The 23,083-nt window shown below is 37.6% G+C and overlaps 1 protein-coding gene across 4 annotated transcripts in view; it reads left to right on the top strand.

Moving 5' to 3' along the window:
• SATB2 (SATB homeobox 2) overlaps window positions 1–23,083 on the top strand; it is a 218,708-nt gene that overhangs the window by 22,579 nt on the left and 173,046 nt on the right. For all 4 annotated transcript variants that reach the window (XR_006205634.1, XM_042949625.1, XM_042949623.1 and 1 more), the window contains exon 3: window positions 701–877. Coding sequence is in view for 3 of the 4 variants with exons in the window: in XM_042949625.1 (XP_042805559.1) it covers window positions 701–877 (177 nt within the window). In the remaining variant the exon portion in view is untranslated. The remainder of the gene's footprint in view (window positions 1–700; window positions 878–23,083) is intronic.

Here is a 23,083-nt window from a genome sequence, read left to right as displayed (position 1 = left end):
GGGTGGCTCAGTGGTTGAGCATCTGACTCCTGATTTCGGCTCAGGTTATGATCTCACAGTTCATGGGTTTGAGCCCCACGTGGGGTCTGTGCTGACAGTGCAGAGCCTGCTTGGGATTCTCTCTGCCTCTGCCCCTCCCTCGCTTGCGTGCTCTCTCTATCTCTCAAAAATAAATAAATAAATAAACTTAAAAAAAAAAGTTCCCATTGACTTTCTTGTACATATTCACATGATAGCTTAGACTGTGAAATCAAATATGCCTCTCTACTAGGTCTTTTATATTTACCGACAGAAGCAAATCTGATCTGGAAATACTAGTCCTGATTGACAGTTAATGGTGAAACCATAGACATGAAAGATGTAAGGGTCTAGAAGGTCACCTTGACCTCAGCTATATGCTGGCTGTGGAGTTAGGGTCTCAGTCAGGACACCTCATTGGTGCACTCCACTTTTTAATGACTGGAATCTGAGGGCTTCTGCCATCGCCCGAGGCAATTCTGCTGCAGTCTGAGAGTAATAAGGAAGGGGAAAAACATCCCCAGCTTTCCCATTAGACCCATCCAACTAAGAGGCTTGTTTAATCTAAACCATTGTCGATCACAGATGAGTAACTTTTATAACTGCCTCTTCCCTTCTCATCATGGTGACTGAGATTTGCTTTGTAATATTTGTGTTTTGCTCTTGAATTTTGTCTCTCCAGGTTTGATGATTCCTGTCTTTTGTGTGGTGGAGCAGTTGGATGGCTCTCTTGAATATGACAACAGAGAAGAACATGCAGAGTTTGTCCTGGTTCGAAAAGATGTGCTTTTTAGCCAGCTGGTGGAGACCGCGCTCCTGGCCCTGGGGTACTCCCACAGCTCCGCAGCTCAGGCACAAGGTATTAACGCATATCCCCTTCCTCCTCCCCACGCCTCATTGTGTCAGGATTTGAGGAAGAATGTGTTTCCTGAAATAATTCTCCAAACATGGGTTGGAGGAGAATGGTCAGATTTAACATCTTTTCCAAACAGTGAATAGCAGAATGTTTCTTGCCGAGTTTTGTTTTCTGGTTGCTTTGGGAAATATTTGACCGGCACCTTTAGAGCCACCAAAATAAACTTGCATTTTAAAGTGATCATCATAGGGGTTTTTTTGGCATTGAAAGCTCTGTTACTTTCTCTAAGTCCCGAAACTGGTGTTCTCAGAGCGTTGAGATGTTTGGTCCTAACTTCTCCAAACTTTAATACGTGATTTATAAGCTTTCAGTTTTCTAAATTTATTTATTGCTTTGCGCCTATAGCTTCTGCACTTTACAATTAGCTTTTAATTAAGTAGAAAAAAATGGGTACATTTTATCATACTTTTGTTATCTTTGAAAACTGCTCTGTAGTTTTAGTGTAGTACATTCAGTAAAAAACAAAAAAACAAAACAAAACAAAAAAACTCCCCTCAGTGTCTTTGTGATCAATTCACTGTATCTATGTAATTAAGTATTAAAATTGCATCATCATTTCTGCACGTATCATAGAGCACTGGGGAGCACATTGTGAGTTTCTGTTGCTTCACTCTGCAGCATAGCCCATTGTTCTTTCATGGCAGAGAACTACAAAAAAAAAAAAAAAAAAAAATAACAAAAACATCCCCCAAACCTGGGAAAATGGAAGAAAACTTTTTGACCCAGTGGAATGATTATTATTGTATTTCAGCTCAAATGACTGAATCCTATAGTTTATGATAATCCTTATAACCGAAGGAAAGCAATAGGTTACCTCCAGGTCTTGCTTTGCATATTCATTTTCTATATTACTATTCTTACTTAACATTTGTGTATATGTGCCACAGATTTTTGCAACTTTTTTTTTTTTATGAGCCCCTTGTCAAAGCCTCCATTTATTCAGATAAGGAAACTATGAGAGATTAAACAGTACATACAAAGTTTACAGGTAAGGCAACCGAGGACATGGGATTTAGTATCCAAGCTCTTGACTGATTCTGTAAGCAGATCATCACTGTTTGAAAAATGTTTCAGTCTTTAAATTAGATTGTAATTCTACCAGGAAAGCAGCCCATCTGAAACCAGGGGTCAAGAATGTTTTCCCAGGGCAGGTGGTACCCCATGGATTATTGGAAGTCTAAGTGTGGTCTGAATCTGTGTGATTGGCCTGTCGGGTGCAGTGATAAGAGCTGAATTGTCCAGCGCACTGCTTTCAGAGCAGTGTGATAAAGGATGATTCATTTCCTTTTTTTCTTGTGTAAGGGATTCAAGATTTAATCCCGAGCAAATTCCATACCCGGCACCCCTGCTTTTATTTTATGCTATTTGCCTGAATGAAATAAAGGAATCCCCCCATCGCCCCCCACCCCCCTCCGAAACTTTTCATGCCATTTTAAGGATATTTTTTTCTGAATGTAAAGGTCACTGTATCCCACTGCTTGCATCCTGGTGTGCCAGCTTCCTGTTTGACAGGGCTATCCATCTCCGTTAGCATGGCTGCTCAACGCGCCGTGAGCTCACATGTGGAGCACAGAGCACTAAGTGGCCAAGATTTGATTCTTGGCACATGCTCAGGGAAGGGACTCTAAGGAAATTTGCACTAGGGAGCCACACTGTTCCATTCAGTGATGTGGACTGAGAGTTCTGCCCACCAAGGTGAGATAGATACACTAGCAAGGGATATGGCCTACAGTGGAGGATTAAACAGGAGAGAAGTCAAAAGCAAATATTTGTTTCCCCAAAGTTTTTGAAAACCAGGACTAAAAAATACTGAATATTATACATTTAAAAAGTTGACTCAACATTCTGAAGGTGCTCTAGATCATAGATAATACTTTATTTTGTAGGTAAACAAAGGTTTTAGCACCAGGTCTTGTACTATAATTTCAAAGGGGGGAAAAATGCTGTTTGTTTAGTTTTAAATTAGGCTGCTGATCTCTGTTTTGGGTAAATGGAAGAACTTGGCAATTGTTTATTTTGAAATGACTGTATTAGATCTCTGTTGTCATTTTTAGATCATCAAACGTATGCAGTTTGTTGCATGTTTATTATAGACCAAACAGAATGCAGCACGAGACTGGTCATTTGTGTGCTGGGCAAACAGCAGAGCAACAGAAAGCTAGAAAAGGAGGTAGAACAAAATATAACCGTATATTCGAAATCTGACTTTCTATGCATCTAGTTTTCTGTTTTGTTTTGGTCTTGTTTGTGTGTTTGTTCATTGTTTAGATAATCTCTCCAAGATAGGGATGTCATTGGATGACCTAGCAAATCCATCTGCAGTGGAGAAACTGAGCGTTTCTGAACCTCTTCTTCCTGTGTTAGAAAAGTTGGGCAGAACTAAACTGTAAGGAGAGTGGGTTGCTTGAGCCTATTTTAAAAATTGAGGTTCTTGAAACATGATTTTTTATTGTGACGTGACCAGAAAAGAGTTTCAATAATTGAATTAGATAGTACTCAGATTGCCTTGAAAAGAGAAAATATATTAGCAATGTCATTATTTTGGAGTGATACCTTATCCTAATGACAAGGTAATGAACCCATGGTCTTGTGAGCATGGGATAGTTAATTTTTTTTTTTTTGAGAAGGCATTACCTCCAAGTGAGCTGAAAAGGCTTTATTAAGAAAGATATTTGCTTCTAAAGGATGACAGAAATTCCACTAAAATGCAATTCAAGGATTTCCAACACCACCACCACATCCTCCAGGCATTATTTGAAGCCACATATTGGGACTTGAGAAATTAAGGGCAAAAAATACTGTTATAAATGACGGGCACAGTGTTTCTAACTGAGCCCAACTGTTTATTTCCCAGGACACATACCATTAGCTCTCTGTGATTCTCAAGGATGAGAGATGCAGGACACATCTGACCTGCTATTTTGCATATGCAAAAAGCCAAAAGATGGCAGGTGTTTTGCTTTTCCTACAGTAGGTAGCCTAAGATCTAATAAACAGCAGGCACAGTTTATGGTGGATCATGAGTCCATATCTCTGAATCTAAAGTCTTCTAGTTTTGGAAGAAGAGTGTTAACTTAGGAACTGTTCCCTCAAATTATACTCATTCCCTTTCTTCTTTCTTCTTTCCTTTTCATTCTTTCAGTTCTGCCCCATAACGCTTTTGGTAATAGCTAGGGATCTCTCCATGTCATTGAGTGTTCTTTATCATACTGATCAAGTAGCTATTCATAGTTGATAATGTGGATGGCAGATTTGGGGAAGTGGCAGTGATGGTGACTTGATTCCTCTCTGTGCACATTTGACTAAATTTGTAAGTGATCATCTTCTCTCTTTTCTGTGTCCTGTAAGTTTTAAAGTAACTTTTAGAATTTTATTTATATATATTTTTATTGAGGCATAATTGACATAAATATATTAGTTTCGGGTATATAACGTAATGATTTGATATTTGTGTATATTGTGAAATACCCCAGGAAGTCTAGTTAGCATCCATTGCCACATGTAGTTACAGAATTTTTTTTCCTTATCATGAGAACTTTTTAAGATTTATTCTTTTGGCAACTTTGAAATATGCAATATAGTATTATTAACTATAGTCACCGTACTGTACATTATATCCCTGTGACTTACTTGTTTTATAACTAGAAGCTTGTACCTTTTGACTTCCTTCACCCATTTTGCCCACCCCCACCTCTGGCAACCATCAATCTGTTCTCTGTATCTATAAGCTTGGTTTTTGAAACTAAAAAAAAATTTTTAAGATTGTACTTATAAATGAGATCATATGGTATTTTTCTTTCTCTGTTTGACTTCTTTCTCTTAGCATGATGCCCTCAAGTTCCATCCGTGCTGTCACAAATGACAAGATTTCTTTCTTTTTTATGGCTCAGTGATTTTGTGTGTGTGTGTGTGTGTGTGTGTGTGTATACACCACATTTCCTTTAGCCATTCATCCATTGATGGACATATAGATTATTTCCAAGTCTTGGCTATTATAAATAATGCTGCAGTGAACATGGCCGTTCATGTATCTTTTCAAGTTAGTGTTTTCTTTTCTTTGGATGAATACCCAGAAGTGAGTGCAATTGCTGGATCACATGGTAGTTCTATTTTTAATTTTTTGAGAAACCTCTGTATTTTCCATAGTGGCTGCACCAATTTACATTCTCACCAACAGTGCACGAGTATTACCTTTTCTCTATATCCTTGCCAACACTTGTTATTTCTTGTTTTTTAGATAATACCCATCCTAACAGGTGTCAGGTGATATCTCATTGTGGTTTTGCATTTCCCTGATAAGTAGTGGTGTTGAGTGTCTTTTCATGTACCCCTTGCCAACTATATGTCTCCCTTGGAAAAATGTTCAGATCCACTGCCCATTTTTTAATCATATTGTTTGTTTTTTTGCTATTAAATCTTATGAGTTCTTTATATATTTTGGATATTAGCCCCTTATCAGATATATAACTTGCAAATATGTTTTCTCATTCACTGGGTTGCCTTTTCATTTTGTTAATGGTTTCCGTTGCTGTGTAGAAACTCTTTAGTTTGATGTAGTCCTGCTTGTTTATTTTTGCTTTTGTTGCCTTTGCTTTTGGTGTCAAATCCAAAAAATCATTTCTAAGACCTATGTCAGGGAGCTTACTGTTTGTGTTTTCTTCTAAGAGTTTTATGGTTTTAAGTTTTACATTCAAGTCTTTAATCCGTTTTGAGTTAATTTTTGTGGATGGTGTAAATTAGTGGTCCAGTTTCATACTTTAGCATGTGGCCGTCCAGTTTTCCCAACATATACATTGAAGAGACTGTGCTTTTTCCAATGTATATTCTTGGCTTTTCTATTGTATATTAACCATCTATGCGTGGGTTTATTTCTAGTCTCTCTATTCTGTTCCATTGATCTATATGTCTGTTTTTAAAATTTTTTTTTAAAGTTTATTTATTTTGAGAGAGAGAGAGAAAGAGGGAGGGGCAGAGAGAGAGAATCCCAAGCAGACTCCTCGCGGTCAGTGCGCAGAGCCCGATGCGGGACTTGAAACCACAAACCCGTGAAATTGTAACCTGAGCTGAAATGAAGAGGTGGATGCTTAGCCAACTGAGCCGCCCAGGCACCCCTACATGTTTGTTTTAATGCTGATACCATATTGTTTACTATAGCTTTGTACTGTAGTTTGAGATAAGGAGTGTGTTATTTCCAGCTTTGTTTTTGTTTTTTTAAGATTGTAAAATTTGTTTTTGACCAGAAAATTTTATTCAAAAATAAACAGGCAATGGGGCTCCTGGGAGGCTCAGTTGGTTAAGTGTCTGACTTTGGCTCAGGTCATGATCTTATGGTTCATGAGTTTGATCCCCGCATTGGGCTCTTTGCTGATAGCTCAGAGCCTGGATCCTGCTTTCAGATTCTTTGTCACCCTCTCTTTCTCTCTGCTCCTCCCTGGCTCTCACTGTCTCTCTCTCAAAAGTAAATAAACATTAAAAAATTTTTTTTTTAATAATGAAAACAAACAGGCTGAGTGATAAATAAGCAAAAATTTTTTCTGACTGGCTATTTTTGGGGTCATTAGTATATAAAAATTATGGCTTCAAGAGAAGGTGTATTACCATTTTTTTCTTGCTTATGTTGGAATAATTAAATTTATGCAGTCATTTAAAATATTTTTAAAAAGCGACACAAAAATGGATTTAATACCATGTTATGTGAATCAAGCAGAGTGCCAAATACAGTCTCAATTATATAAAATTATTCATATATGCATAGAAAAAATACAAAGGAAATCTATTAAAATATCATAGTGTGAATAGTAGGATTAAAGTATGAAATTCTGGGGTGCCTGGGTGGCTCAGTCAGTTAAGTGTCCAACTTTGGCTCAGGTCATGATCTCACGGCTTGTGGGTTCAGGCCATGCATCAGGCTTTGTGCTGACAGCTCAGAGCTTGGAGCCTGCTTCGGATTCTGTGTCTCCCTCTCTTTCTCTGCACCCCACCCCCCTTGCTCTACTCTGTCTCTCTCAAGAATAAACATTAAAAAAATTTTTAAAAATAAAGTATGAAATTCTACTTTCTCCATGAATTCTATCTCTCTCTTTTTAAAATGTTTATGCATTTATTTTGAAAGAGAGAGAGGGGCAAAGTGAGAGGGAGAGAGAGAATCCCAAGCAGGCTTTATGTTCAGCATGGAGCCTGATGCAGGGATCAATCTCACTACCGTGAGATCAAGACCTGAGCAGAAATTATGAGTCGGGGGCTTAACTCACCAGGCCACCTAGGCTCCGCTCCATGAATGCTTTTTTTTTTTTTTTAAGTTTTAAAAAAATATTTATTTATTTTTGGGAGACAGAGAGACAGAGTGCAAGCAGGGGAAGGGCAGAGAGAGAGAGGGACACACAGAATCTGAAACAGGCTCCAGGCTCCAAGCTGTCGGTACAGAGCCCAATGTGGGGCTTGAACCCACGAAGTGCGGGATCATGACCTGGGCCAAAGTCGAACACCTAACTGACTAAGCCACCCAAGTGCCCCATGAATGCTCTTAATAAGTGTGAATGTGTTAGTTCTACCTTATTACCCACTTTTGATAAGCAGTTCCCTTTTTCCCTAATGTGTCTGTAAGTGTGAAAACTTGTGCATGATACAGATGTATTTCTGTTGTTTTTCAGTTTAAAATGAAAAAAAAAGAATAAGTCATGAATGAGTCCCTATGATGTATAAACAAACCAAGGAATTTCTTATAGTTTTAACAGTGCTAAGTAATATTAACTGAGCAGTTATAATATGTCAGGCACTATTCTAAGAGATTTACATGTACTGACTTATTTAAATATCACAACAGCTTTTTGAAATAAATTATATGTTCCCCATTTCACAGATAAGGGAACAGGCAAACAAAGAAGAGAAGTAACTTTCCTGGGCACACAGGGCTTTGGAAGGAAGAGCTGAGACCTGAAGCCCAGTGATCCAACTCCACAGAGTCAGGGTTCTTAACCACAGAGCTGTCCTGTGATAGACCTGATCAGTGGAGTTTAGAGTTGGGGTAGGCATCAATTCTTATTTAATGTTTGCTCCTTACTCTTTGACATGAGCCCTGAAAGGCGGGACTTTTTAGATTGGGTGCTTACTGAACACATAAGGATTATATTTATTTCATAATGATTATACTTATTCTATAATGATAAATTATACATAGAGATACTTTTTTAGGCAAATGAGACAGCCTTCATTAAAAACAAACAAAAAAACCAAATCTCACAGAATTGTCTATTGAAGCCAATTGCTAAAACTAGATACAAGGCCTATAGTAGGTTAAGTAATTCAGATATACTGTCCCTGCTTATTAGGAAGCCTAAATGATTCCTGATAGGAAAATAAAGCATATTCCACAGCAATTCTGATTTTCAAATTGATCAGCACTATTAAATTCCCACCATGTTCCTGTCATTATTCCAGGCTCTGGGGATAAAGAACTGAAAAAAAAAATCTTGCTTTCATGGAGCTTACATTTGGTAGTTTAATAACATAAGAGAAGTTTAGTATGTGGATTATTAGTTGATTTTTGATCCTCTGAGCTCAGAAATGTTGAATACTGAGGTTCAGAGAATCGAAATGCATATAAAATTTATTTATAGTTTAGTGCTAATTTATAAATAAATGTTAGTTTTATTCTTGAAAAATACTTAAGAATTACTCTTCTTGTCAGTTTTTGGAAGTACATGGCCAAATGGAAAATATGGGTTAAAACTTCCAAAAAATCCTTGCTTTATCTCCTTAAAGGAAAACTTTTTTTTTTTTTTTTTGCCACTTCTGTACACCATTGTCTCCATTTTTTATTTTTATTTTTTTACTTTTAAATATTTATTTTGAGAGAGTGTGCACAGGGGAGAGGCAGAGAGAGAGGGAGAGATAGAATCCCAAGTAGGTACCACATTGCCCAACTCGGGCTCTGTCTCACAAAACGTGAGATTATAACATGAGCCGGAATCAAGAGTTGGATGCCCAACCGACTGAGCCACTCAGACGCCCCTGTTGTCTCCGTTTTTTAAGATAGGGCCTGTTGTTCTGTGCTGACAACCTGGGTCTGCTTCAGATTCTGTCTCTCCCTCTCTCTCTGCCCCTCCCCTGCTTGCACTCTCTCTCTCTCAAAAATAAATAAACATTAAAAAAAAAAATAAAAAAAAAGATAGCCCTGTTGTTGGCTTTTTTATTGATGAAACTCTTATGTTCTTAGAGGCCCGTTTTTTCAGAACACAACAGTGGCACCTGTGGTAAGCATTTAGTCAGTGTTGGAAGAATGAACAAATGGATTGAAGGTATTATTTATTACCCTGGAGAAATACATGCAGTTCTAAAAAGTGCCAGTTTAATGTCATCAATAATTAGATTTGGGCTCTGAACTACAAACTGTTTTGTTTCCTTAAAACCGAGCGTTACATAGCACAGTGTGAAGTCTACATGAATTCAATAAATGTTTGTTGACAATGAAAACAGGTATTTTTAAGGTTCATTTTTACTAAACTACCCATGAAGATTTTTTTCCTTGTGTGTCATCGTGAAGTTGGCTCCCATTCATGAATTAGCTATTTTTATCAGAAGTAAAATATAATTTGATTCCTTAGTGATCAGCATCGTCATTTCTAGATTTTTCCATGTCATCATTCCAAAGGCAGTGATGTTTTATCTATACTCATGGTGCCAAAGCACTTCTAGTAATAATGTTTAGACTCAAAGAGCTACTTATTCAAAAGACACTTATGGGATTGCTGGGATCCAAATTCTTCGATCAAAACTTAGAGGTATTTTGTCAGTATTTATCCAGACCTCATCTTTGAAGGCGTTCTGTATAGGGAGAACAATTTACATCTGTGAACTAGAAACAATAATAAGAATAAATAGAATAAGATTTAAAACCAAAATAATAAGGATATGTTTTAAAGGAATGCCTTAATTTATTTTTACTTATTTATTATTGTTTTGTATATTATTCATTCATTTATTATTATATACTTTTCAGGGAATTAGCTTTATACAACATACTATTGGGAAGAACTTTACAAAGAAGCTACTTTTTGGGTAAATTTTAACATTAGAAATAAATATACTTTCATTTTAGATTGTTCGGTGCTTGCAATGCTTTCTTCTTTAATTCTCTAAAATGTTTATTCTGGGAACATGCAACATATACAAAATAGAGAGATTAAAGTAGTAAATAAATACTCGTGAATTTATCATCTGGCCTCAACATTTAGGAATTCATGGTCAGTCTTGTTTCATCTCTGTCCCTAGCCACATCTTCCCCCCCCCCCAGATTATTTTAAAGCACATCCTAAACCTCATATTTTATCCATAAATATTTACTAAGTATCTCTTAATGATAAGGACTATCTTAAAAACATAACCACAAATATTAGCATGATTCTTAAAAAACTCCTTAATGTTATGAAATATACAATCAAGGTTCAAAAATTTCCCAATTATCTTATTATTTTCTTTTTAGTGTTTCTTTATTCAAATCAGAAGCCATAGAGATCTATATATTGCACTTGGCTGACGTGTTTTCTCTCATCCTCTTGAATTTTTAAAAATTCTTTTCTAAAATTAATGTTTGTCATGTTAATTCAGAATTATTTTTATTTTGCTGAACTTAATGAAAACCTTAACCTTATAAATGACTGCAAATACTATGATTTAAATAAACAATTAGTAAACTCAATTATAACCTTGTAATGGAATTCAGAAAAATCACACTTTTTTTCTTTTTTTTTTTTTTTGTAAGGGAAGATGCTTAAAAGGCATATGTTGTCTGGAGCTGAAAGATTTTTTTATGCTCTGAAAGTTTGACATTCTCCCCATTGAAAATGTTTAAAATGATCTCTTGCCTTGTATTGCTTTCTTGGTTTCTTTCTTTGGCTCTTTCTCTTTTTTTCCCCACTTTTCCTTCTTTAATTAAACTCTCATGTTTGGGAGTCTCTTAGCAGTTTTTTTCTTTATAAGGGCAATGTTGAAAAAAGGTGCATATTTAGAAATTTTAGGCCTTGGAGCAATCTTTTAACAAACAAACTGCTTTTTAAAAAATTCTGTGGCTCTCAAAAGAGAGCTAAAAAAGCTACCCAAAATTGCTGTTAACCATGTCTCAACCCTCATTAGAGCTGACTGGGCCAAAATATAAAACACTGCCTGTGCCGATACAAATCTCTAACAACGCCCCTACGCTCTTCCCTCCTCTACTACATAAAATTAAATATTCATATATGCTTATTTACCTGCAAAAAGAGCAAAACCTGAAACACTACTTTTAAATGCCAAAGGAAGAGTAATGCTCATTTTACTTCCTTGTCCAATATATATTTAAGAATGAATATCTAATATAGATGTTTATAGTTCTGTATTCCTCGTATTTATATTGGCACAAATATGTGTTATCTAAAATATATAGGTCAACTGATGGAATTACTGTCTATATGTAAATTTGTAGAGGATGAAGACCCTATCGGACTTGGACTTGATATGCAGGACGTCTAGCAGTTGAGTAGGAAGTACTTGATTAGAACTGTTAAGGGCAGTGAATTAAAAAAAAAAAAAAAAAAATTATCTGATCTCACTTTACCTTTGACCTTACAATTTTTACTTGAACATCCATTAAAAAAAATCATTATCAGTGAAGATAATTCATTTAGAAAACTAGCTCATTATTTCTTCCATGATGAGAGAAGTTTTTAGCAGTATTTTTAGTCAGCTATTTGTTGGGCAGTTTGCCATGGTGGCCGTTAGCTTTGGTGTATTTTTAAAATTGCTTTAAATCCCTCTTTTTAGACTTTAGGTGTTAATGTCCATGAGCTGAAGGGGGCTAATCATCTGAGTTCCATGTTCTGGCATTCCTGTAAAATGATCTAGGTTAAACAGATTGACCTACAGTGATATACAGCTTTTATTTAATAATTAAAGTATATGTCATTAAAAATATATAGCTTTGAGGAGTTATGAGTAGGAAAGCTACAACCTAAAATTGGTGATAGTGTGATACAATTTATATTGTGATTAATTTTTTATTCTGTTCCTTCTAAAGTATAACTGTCTTTTACCAATATATAGATTTAAATGTAAGGTAGTCATTTCCTGAAGACTCGGGTCCTTCTGTGCTTTAAGAAGCACAGATATAGTACAGATTCTATTCAAGAAAGTCATTTAATAAAGAGCATATTCATTAAATGAATTCACTTACAAATGCTTCAATAGATAGTGCTATTACTTTTTGAGTAGATCTTTTATATGAAAAGTTCTCTATTGATACGAATCTCAGTCTTGGTGCTATAACATCATATTTCAACTCTAAGTAAAGCCTATTTTGACATTCATGATAGACAATAAAAAATTCTTGTCCATACAGCATTTTGTAATATTAAAATGCTTTTTTAAAATTCCCTACTTCCCTTTTTTCTTTTTTGAATGGATAAGAGCTCTGTCATCTACATCTTATAATTTTAGTTAATTCTTTGCAAAATTGTGAAATTTCAGAATGGTAGATCTTTTACTTATATTAGTGTAAATTTTACATTTGTACTTTGGATAGCCAAATTTTCTCAGATACACTATTATTGTATTTTAAGATTATGGTGAGAGTTCAACTCAATATTCATTCATCTGCGTAGCCTCCGTTAGCAGGCAGTTTATTCATTATTTATTGAGGTACTTGGCACACAAAGTGGTACCCTGAGATGTCAGGGACCTCTTTTATCTGCAGTGTGATAGAGGACAGGTTCAGCGGTGGTGGTGGGAGGCAGGGATGAAAAGCATCCTGCTGGTCTTTTGGTCACTCTGGCCACCCTGGTTTTGTTTCCAAGGTGCTAGATAGATTTCACATGATTGTGATAAGCATTTAAAACCCATCACTTTGCAACTCATTTTTTTTTTTTTTTTTTTTTTTTATGGTAGCTTTGTGAGCTCCAGAGCGAGTGCCATTTGGTTGCTCAAAAGCAGTAATTGGCAAATTTTTTTGTGTATCAATGACAGAAGACACAGACACCTCTGCCTTTCTAGTTTTGGTATGAGGAAATATCACCCAGGACAGAACAGCAAATCTGTGCTACTGTTTTACAAGCTCGTTACTGGGGTTTGAAAAGATTGCTGCAGGCTATATGCAAATCGTGCCCGAGGTTCCTCTCAGTTTCTCCCTCGCTTTCGGCAGAGAGATAAATCCGACATATTCCTTCTGTCAGTTTTGTAAATCAGAGAATGAGACTCTGGAAAGTTCATAGCCCAGGCAAACCTCTGTCCTCAATATTTGGCTCTACAAAGTCTAATAACCTCCCAGATAAAAGCTGGGCCTACCATCGTGGGAGCAGATTAAGAGGGCAGTCTGTTCTTGATCAAAAGCTCTGAGCAGTTTTACCAACTTCAGATGGTGGTTCTTCTTGAGAATATGCTGCACAGCCACAGCAATAAATAACAATTTGAAATGTCTTGTTTTATTATTAAGAATACAGTGATTCCTTGTGGGGTGGAGAAAAGACTTCTTTGAAAGGGGGCCTGCTTTAGATACTCTGCAGTAGAAAATATATCAGAATTATTTGGAAAAATAAAAAAAGCTCTTTATTAAGATCTTTAGTTTCTTGGGCGCCATTGGAAGAAATGTGATTGAGTTAACTGTTCCGTTTTATGGAGAGGAAAGCTACAAAGAAAGTTTTAAAAATCACATCTTAATTCTCCGCTTTTTGTCATTCATTCATTTAACAAATGTTTTGTGTCAGACATTGTTCTAAGTGTTGGGGACACAGCAAAGAGCCAAACATAATGCCCCTGTCTTCAAGGTGCATTCCAGTAGGGGACATAAAAAATAAACCATAAATATATAATAACATGTTAGGTAGGACCTGACATTATATTATGCTATGTTGACCTTATTCTCCCCATCTTGTCTGTAAAGGAGTTTGGCAAATTTAGGCTTCTCCTGAGCCAGAACAAACTTGAAGATCTTGAATGGGGTTTGAGGATTAAAAATAAAATGATGTGGGCACTTAAAAGGTGAAATCTCAGTTTTCTGAAAAATTTACCTGTGTGGACTGTTCCATTTTTGGTATAGGATAAATGTAATATCATCAGAATTAGCTTATTATTAAGCCATGGTGTAATTTTTTTTTTTGAGAGCAACTGACATTTTGACGTGATAGAATGTTACAAATGTATTTAATAAAATTGATATTATTAATAGGTACTAAGCACCAATATTATGTACTTTTTCTGTACTAGCCGCTGTTCTAGGTGCTCCACATGTATTCACTCATTCAATCCTTATAATAACCCCATGAAGTACATAATATCATTGTCCGCATTTTACCAATGAGGAAACAGAGACACTCCGAGGTCCATTTACCTCAGAGAGGTAAAAAGCTTGGCTGACACCAAAAACTGGCTCCAGGGAATGTGTACTTAACCAGCATCCTGTTTAACAGCATTATATTTCTAGTCTGTGAATTTATTCTACAGTTCAAACTGATACTATAGTTTACAGGCATGAACCAAAGATTGACATTTTGGAATTGGTAACTGAACATACATGTTTTTAAATTGAGTGGGGAGCTTGTTTTGAGTTTAAATAACAAAATTGAACTTGCTGTCTTGGGATGGCATTTTATGAGAACTTATTTTATGAGACCCCATTTGTGTATATCTAAGCGCCTTGTAAACTTACAAATTAAAATAAAAACTTTTTTCTAATAGTAAACCAATGCTTGTTAGTTATAGAAAACTAAAAAATGCAGAAAAGTAGAAAAAAGAAAAAAATGCTGATGGACCAACCTGGAGATAAATGTAGGTAACATTTGCAGGCATTCCCCTTTAGTTATGGTTTAAGGCATTCTTTTGCATAGTTGGGTTGTATATGTGCAATATTTTCCCTGAATATTATAATGTATGATTTACATATTTCTTATTGCTTTTAGTACTGCAAAATAGTAAAGCTTTTGGTTTTCAAATCAAATGTAAAACATTAGCTTTCTTTTGATTATCTAGAAGGATTTAGAAGCCATCAGTAAATTAGGAGGTGTTAGGTATAGACAATGCCTGGTTCAGTGGCTGGACAATCAGAATAATTTATTCCCACATTTATGTGAGAATATCATTTTTGTCTTACTTGGCTCATTGGAGGTGAAAGGCCAGTTATTAAAAAAGAAATTGACATTGGCCTGCTTTCTTTTTACCTTTGCCTTGTGGTCAAGTTTTTTAATGTGGTACAAGAGTAAAAAGACATTGTGTCATTCAGAAAACTTCAGTTAATTAATTTCATGTTTTGTTTTTATAATAGTCTTGTTCTTACCCACGTTTTGGTCTTTTCTCCTCTTTAAAAAAACACATACACAGCATTGTGTGGGCTGGTTACTGAGTGCTTACTAGTTTTACAATGACAGTCCTGTGTTAAAGATGTCCCTTGGTCCAGGAATTAATAACTGATGACAGTTTGTCTATTTTTTAGCTTCTGGATTTTGCTATGTGCAGTAGGATGGAGATTTTATGAAAGAGTCATTGGGGGAAACTCTTAGGGAAGATTTTTCCTGTGCTTGAATTGATTTAGTATAGCCCTCTGTTGGAGGTAGGGGATTTGTCAAACAAATCATGAATGCTCCCATACCTTCAGGAGCAGTGGGTTGTGATCCCTCTTGGTTGTTTGTTTCTAGTGGGCCTCAGATCCCGCTGGGCGTGGAAAAGAGATGAGCAGCTGTCTCTCTCCCTTCTGTATTTTAAGGTTGTAAGATTGACCCAACTTCTTTCCATAGTCTTCCCTGTAGCTTAGCAGGTGTGAGATAGTCTAGTTAGAATTCACATGTATTTGGCCACCTACCCTGCACGCCTTCCCAATAGTATCATTGGCACCATGCGGATCGGCATCTTCCTCTGTGCTTTTCTGGACTCATTCAGCCCACACTGATTCCTGTCCTCAGAGGTAGGGATCATTTCCTTCCCATGTGATTTTCGTTGGTGGCCTTTGGATAGTGAGAAGTTATTTGCTTTCAATAAATATTCAGGTGGGCTTTATAATAGACATAGCAAAGATTGGTGAGGATTTCTGTAACTCAGATTAGCTATTGAAATGTACTCGTGTGATCAAAATACCAAGTTATATGAAAGAGTTTTAATTATGAAACCAGTGTCTCATTATGATAAAAATAAATGCATAAATCTAAGATGGCTTATGTAACAGATTAAGTTATAATTTGCTGCTGTATTTCTTTTGTACTTGTAAACCCTGATGGATATTACAGTGTACCATTTGCAGTTTAAACTAATGCAATGGAGATCAACAATTGCTTTTCTGTCTTAGTATTAAGAGGAGAGTCCTGTTGTGACTCATGATAAGATTATGAATTTGTCTGGGTCTGTCAGCAGGTAAATTGAAAAGAATGGTGGGGAGGGCACCTAACTGGCTCAGTTGGTAGGGCATGCGACTCCTGATCTTGGGGTCATGAGTTTGAGCCCTATGTTGGGTGTAGAGATTACTTAAAAAAGAATGGGCCCAACTCCGTTGTAAATCAGTGGAATTAAGACACTTGTGGGGCTGGTGTGCTGTTCTGGGAGACTGAGGTGTCAGTGCTGAAGAGGGGATCTTGGCCACGTTGTCTTGAAGTTTACTAAAATAACTAATTTATCACCCATCCGAGGACCTACCAGTAGGACTTACTTCTTTTGTCTCTCATGGAAATGCCTTAGTATTAGTCAATAAGACAGTCTTGTGTTTTCATGGATGTTTAATTCTTAAAAAAAAAAAAAAAATGAAGTGTCCATTTCGGCTAATTACAATGCTAGCAAACACAGAGTTTACTGTGTGCCAGGCATTGTTCTAAGTATGTTACACATGTAAACTCATTTAATGCTCACAAACCATGTGTGACATAGGTACAATTACCTACATTTCACAGCTAAGGAGACTGATGCACAGAGAGGTTAGCTGAGTTTCCCTGGGGCACACAGCAAGTTAAGTGAGGGAGCCAGCATTCAAATGTTCAAACCCAGGCACTCTGCTGCTTGAAGCAGTGGCTTAGCCACCACACCCCTGCCTTTCTGTGGCATGATTAGGCATCCTTGTGATAGTGAATAGAAGTAAAAGCTTCTGTAGGCCTGACTTATATGACTAGACTAACTCATTAAAATGCTACATATTTCCCCCCCTTTTTGCCTTTACTTATTTTGTTTTCTTCTCGTAGTAGGTTGGGAGATGAAGACTTTAAAGACATTACAAGTGCATTCTACTTAATCTGAAATATTTTGATGCTTCTGGAAAAGTGAGATGATTTAATTTCATATATAATTGCATGAAGAATTATAAATTATGTTTTCTAAAATACCTATGACACTAAACCACAAAATGAACAGATAAAACTGATTTGTTCTCTGACAAATCAAGATATATGGCAGTGTTTTCATTACAAGTGCCATTTGTGGGGACGGAGCAGCTGAGTGTGCCACAATATGACACAAACTGTTCCCAGGCAGCACTGCCTGCACGTGGGCATCCCTAGCTGATTTACAACACACACTAAAAATTTTTTTAAAACGTGATGTCAAGCACAGCCCAGGTTGAACTTCTAAAGTCGTGGAATGCAGGTATATCTTTTTAATTGGCCTTCTTTGCCATGAACTTACTCTCCAGAAACAAGTTGTTTCATCCTGTAGAGAGAATGGGCCATTTTTAGGTCACTGGGGGTGGCATTTAGAAAATTCTTTCTTAAGTGCATGTAATAGTTTCCTGGAAGGTATGTGTTGACTTCTTTTGGAGGGTAATTTATTCATAGCAAGATTGAGTAAGAATTTTTTTTTTCTTCCACTGGACTAAAAACAGAGTGTGTTGTCGGAGGTCTCTGTGGTGGTATTAAGGCTAAAACTCAAAATTTGGATGTTGTGAGTTCAAGCTTTTCTCAAAGAACCTGTGTCCCCAAGCTGCCACAGTCATTTGTTTGTCCTAAATTTAAAAAAAGGCTTTGAAATATGTGGAACCAAAATAGTTCTGTTTGTAGTACCAGGGATTCTGGAAAAATAAGAGTGTCATCTTCTGTGTGGGAGAGATTGATACGTGTTGATTGCTGGTGGTACCGGATTTTGTTGGGCAGTGATGGATTTTTCACTGAGTCTGCCAGAATCACTCACCTGGTCCCCTTTGTGATCCATGAGAGCTAATTTGCGATGATGGGTGGGCAGGAGCAGTAGTGGGGAGCAGATCACTGGGTCAAAGATAAAAACAGAACCCCATAAGGCACATCTTAGTCAATTTTGTATCAGATTACAGCCCAATGAGTTCAGACCATAGGAGATGTTATTCTGTGTTGGTGGGGCTTGTGTTAGAATCTTTATGTCATGTTTTTTTTCCCTAGATGTATTTTCTATCATGTGTAATGAAAAGTTGGCTGAAAACGGTTATTCAGGTTAAGTGTTAGAATTTATTAAACAAAGCATATAAAACAACCAATAGCGTTGTACGACATGGTGAGAATAGAGAAGTAAAAGCAGACTAAGATTTGAAAGTAAAAGTCACTGATAAAATTTCACAATTGTACGTTAGTTTTTTAAAAAAATATATTTAATTTCCAACCTAATGAACATAAATGTTTAAAAGCATATTGACTTGCTAGTTTCTTTTCTTCAAGTCAGTTAGGAATTGGTCATGGTGGGCAGTCGATCCTGGTGGCTTAACTCCTCTGTCAGATCAGCTGAGAGCTGTGTAACATGTTGTAACAGTGGCAGTTGGGTGTTATGGAATCTGACTGCTGGGCTTTTAATACCACTTCCATTTCTATGACTGTCTGCCTCAGTTTCCTCATCTGTAAAATAGGGGTAATGATACTTCCCATGGAGGGTTGTTAGGAAGATTAAATTAATGCATACAAAGTGCTTAACACAGGGTGAGGGCTGGTTGCACATTAGTTGCTATTATAATTATTATTGCCAATATTACTTTACAATGCAGAAGCTAGATATGATATGTTAATTTCTTTTGTTTTCTGTAGCTTCCATTTATAAAGCCTTTCATTCAAAGCTACTGGATGTGAATTACTGATTTTTTTTCTTTATCCTTTTGATTTTTGTAGAGTATAGAAAGAATAGATACTTTGATATTCATGTGTTTGGATCAACAAAATCCTATTGCATGGCTCTTCGCTAACTTGGGAAAGAATTGATTTCTTTATTATGGACAGAACTTTCTGTATTACGTTGCCTCTTTCCAGTTTTTTTCAAAGCATTTAATATATATTTTATATATGCTGACAATGAACAGAACTTCCCCCAGGTCATCTGGTTGAAATTGTGTATTTTTAAAAATGAAATAGCTATGATTAATGACAAATGGAAATTTAAATTTTCACTGTTGGCTTTGTAATCCAGTGAGCTATTTATTTATTTAATAATGTTTTCAATGCTTTTATTACTTTTATATTTTTTTGAGAGAGAATGTGAGCAGAGTAGGGGCAGAGAGAGAGGAAGACATAATCCAAAGCAGGCTCCAGGTCTGAGCTGTCAGCACAGAGCCCGATGCAGGGCTTGAACTCAACGAACTGCGAGATCACGAGCTGAAATCAGATGCTTAACCGACTGAGCCACCCAGGTGTCCCCAGTGAGCTAGTTTTTTTAGTCAGGTGACAAATATTTTGCATTTCTTCAATTTCTTCTCCTTCTAAGGAGTTCTAAATATTGAGTAAACCTAAGTACAGATGTAACTTAACTACAGTGAGGCCATTTTGTTTAGCACCACTTTTTCCACAGTTGTGTTGAAAACCAGACTATTTTCCCTTCCATTCCTCCTCCGAAACAGTTGCTCATATCTGTGCTCTTCTGACGTGGTTCCACTAGTGGAGCTGCCTCGAAGCAAATCTGGGACTGTGTGGAGCGGAAGGAATGTAAATGTTTTCCCCTGAGGACTCGTTGTCATTAGGTATTTGTTTTCTGGGAAATTTGAATGTAATGTCACCTTTGCATCAGGGCTCCTTCTTTTCATTCCCCTTCCCAGAGCCTCTCCCAGAGATAGCTTCGAGGCTGAATCCCGTTACCCTAGTGCTCTTTCACCTGGACTAAATGACCATGGCAAAAAAAAAAAAAAAAAAAAAAAAGTAATATTTTTGTGACTGAAAAGCCCAACTAGATATCAAGCCATTAGGTCCTGTTGTGTCCATTCAGTTATGTGCCAGCATAATGCTACTAGCTAGTAAAGGGGGCAATGAGAACTGAAAGGGCGAACTCCAGGCTAGTGGATTTCACTTATTCCCATGTGTTGACTTCCTTCCTCTAACCTCTGCAGTCCATTCTCACTGTTTCTCTCCTTTTTCTTAGTTTTTAAAATATTCCTGCCTCCCCCCACTTCCCTGCCTTTTTTTTTTTTTTTTTTTTGAGCAATATTCTATTCTTAAAAAGAAAAAAAAATAGTATGAATTACCTGCGGGAAAACAGCATTTAAAGACCTCTGTGCTGCCAGCCAGTAGATGTGTGGTCCCACTGTGTTTTGGTGTGTGTTTATTTTAATATTAGAATTACCAAGTGAAAGCTAATAATACTCTAAGAAAAGTATAATTACGAAGGTAAATCTGTATCAAAAATTGCATGGTGTACCTCAAAGTCAAATATAATTATTAGTGGATAGTCTCCTATTTGATAATTAGCCATTCATAGGGTTTGTATATAAAGTAGTGTTTTTAAAATTGTGCATTTTTAAAATTCATTCTATTTCCCACACAGTATAATCCACTAGATCTTAGGCAAAATAACCCACTTTGGTATAATAGAACCACACCTATATGGAAATAACTGAAACACTCTAAAATAGAAATATAACGTTCCTTCTGCCAAATATTACAATGTAACTGTTGCCAAGTCCTGGTGCCCACTCCTTTCTGGATCCAGTTGTTCTATTTTTAACTTTCCCCAGTACTCAACCCTGCCGAGCCTGTGCATATGACAGTTACTTCTTCACCCTGTGGCCTTTTGCAGTGGTGGTGGGGGCGGTGGGAGTGCTCTAGGTTGGCAGAGGGGCTTGTTGGGGCTGGGGCAGCCCCGCAGACAGTTTGCAGAGAGCGGTGCTGGGCCAGGAGGCCGCCCTCAGAGGCCTTAGAGGCTAGGGTGGAGCATCATGTCAGGAAGGAGAAGGACCGGACCAGGAAGGGCACAGTGCAGGCACCACAGGGCTAGCTGCTAATTATAAAGGTTTATGTAACCACAGCCGACCCTTGTGGGAAGGTGTGAGAGAGGCAGTGGGCCTCTGGGCACCCAGCAAGCACAATCTCGGCGGGAGAGCGAGGGATTAACTCATTTAATCTAATTTCTCATGAATGAAGTATTCACCTTCACTTCAAATTAAATAATTTATTTATAGCATTTTAATGCAACTTCGGTTTCCGTACGCATGCTCTTATTAATGCTCACTCAGTTATTTTCTTTTTTTTTTTTTTTTTAATTTTTTTTTCAACGTTTTTTATTTATTTTTGGGACAGAGAGAGACAGAGCATGAACGGGGGAGGGGCAGAGAGAGAGGGAGACACAGAATCGGAAACAGGCTCCAGGCTCCGAGCCATCAGCCCAGAGCCTGACGCGGGGCTCGAACTCACGGACCGCGAGATCGTGACCTGGCTGAAGTCGGACGCTTAACCGACTGCGCCACCCAGGCGCCCCTCACTCAGTTATTTTCTAACCAGAGTGTGTCATCAGTATTAAATGCTTGTTAAAGCAGTATCATTTTAAATCATAGTACACATAGTACACGTAATAAGTTGTAGCACTTTCAGTGATTCATATGGGCAGTTATTAGCAACTTCTCTGGGAGACTTATAATATTAATGACTCAGCCTCCATTCCAATTAATTGTGTATGTAGCCGTTACTTTGTTTTAGCTTCTTTTGAACAACTGTTTATTTGAGACCTCGGCCAGGGGGCAGACGACAAACTTAGAACTATTCTGTTCCTGAAGGTAACATTTTCTTTTGGGAGTTTCAGGTCTGGAGCCCCTTCACTTATCACTCTGCTGTGAAGAACAGCTTGTTTCTCACATCAGGTCCTGTATTTGAATATGTAAATTTTATGGCTCTCATTCTTATTTGAGTTATTTTGTTTTTTAGATTGTATTCAAATTGCACAGCCTCTCACCCTTTAGATTTTACTCCTTTTCTTATTTCCAGCTTTCTGCAATCCCAACTGAATGCTTCCTCAGTCTTGCTATGGGATAGCCTTTGCTTAGCAAGAAGATTGCTCTTCTGTCCTTGTGTCCGGTTGCCTTGCCAGCATCCGGCTCCTTTACCCCTCTCTCACACACTTGGCAGGGATCATTTCTGGAGGGACAGGTGTGTGTTGACGGATGCCATTGGGGCCCTGCACCTGCTGGAATTATTCTATTTTATTTGTGACCCCTGGGGAGAGGAGTGACCAGCTAGAGGCTTTTCTTAAGCAGAAGCCACATGGTGTTTCGCAAGGAGAGGCTTTTGCAGAAGGGGGCTTGTGACAGGCAGGAGAAACTGGCGCGGGAGTCTTGAGTGAATGCTTTGACACACCGAGTAACAGCCCATTATCACTTGCGCTGGTGTCAAAACAATACAGCAGTTTCCACTGCGGCTCAGCCTACTCCTGCTGTCACAAATGCTCCCTCCTAAGTCATTAGAGTGTTGGCGTGGACTCTTTCCGGGATCAGTCAGAGATGTATTAGGAGAGGGGGAAGTGTTTATTAATTCAGTTTAAGAAGGGATTATTAATCATCTGCTATGTGTCAGGCACTGTGCCGGGCGTGGGGTGAGGCTTTCCATCCTAGAACGACAAGGTCCTGCCCACTAGGTTACCTCTTGCCTAGGAGAGAATGCAAGCACCGTGGCCATTGGGGAGAGTGACATAGGAGAGGGGCAAACACAATTGCTTTGAGAGTTCAAAAGAGGGAGAAATTGTCACCAGGTTGGAGGGATCCATTTAGGCTGATGAGGGAAACGATGTGTGAGAGGGGCCTTGACAAGGCTGTAGGATTTTGATGGGCAGAGATGAGGTGAGACAGACAGCTGGCAAGGCGTTCTGTTTGGATGGTGTATGCAGGATATGTTTAGGAGGTATCAGTACTCAAGGGTCTATCGAAAAGAGCCTTGCACGCCAGGTTGAAGAGTTCATGTTTTAGTTAGTGGTCTCCTGCTTCAGACTTCCTTTATGTCAGGTTAGAGATAT

Source organism: Panthera leo, chromosome C1 (genome assembly GCF_018350215.1).
Source record: "Panthera leo isolate Ple1 chromosome C1, P.leo_Ple1_pat1.1, whole genome shotgun sequence".
NCBI classification, from domain to species: Eukaryota; Metazoa; Chordata; class Mammalia; order Carnivora; family Felidae; genus Panthera; species Panthera leo.
The sequence above is the reverse complement of the archived record's forward strand: the minus strand, read 5'-3'. Positions and strand labels throughout refer to the sequence as shown.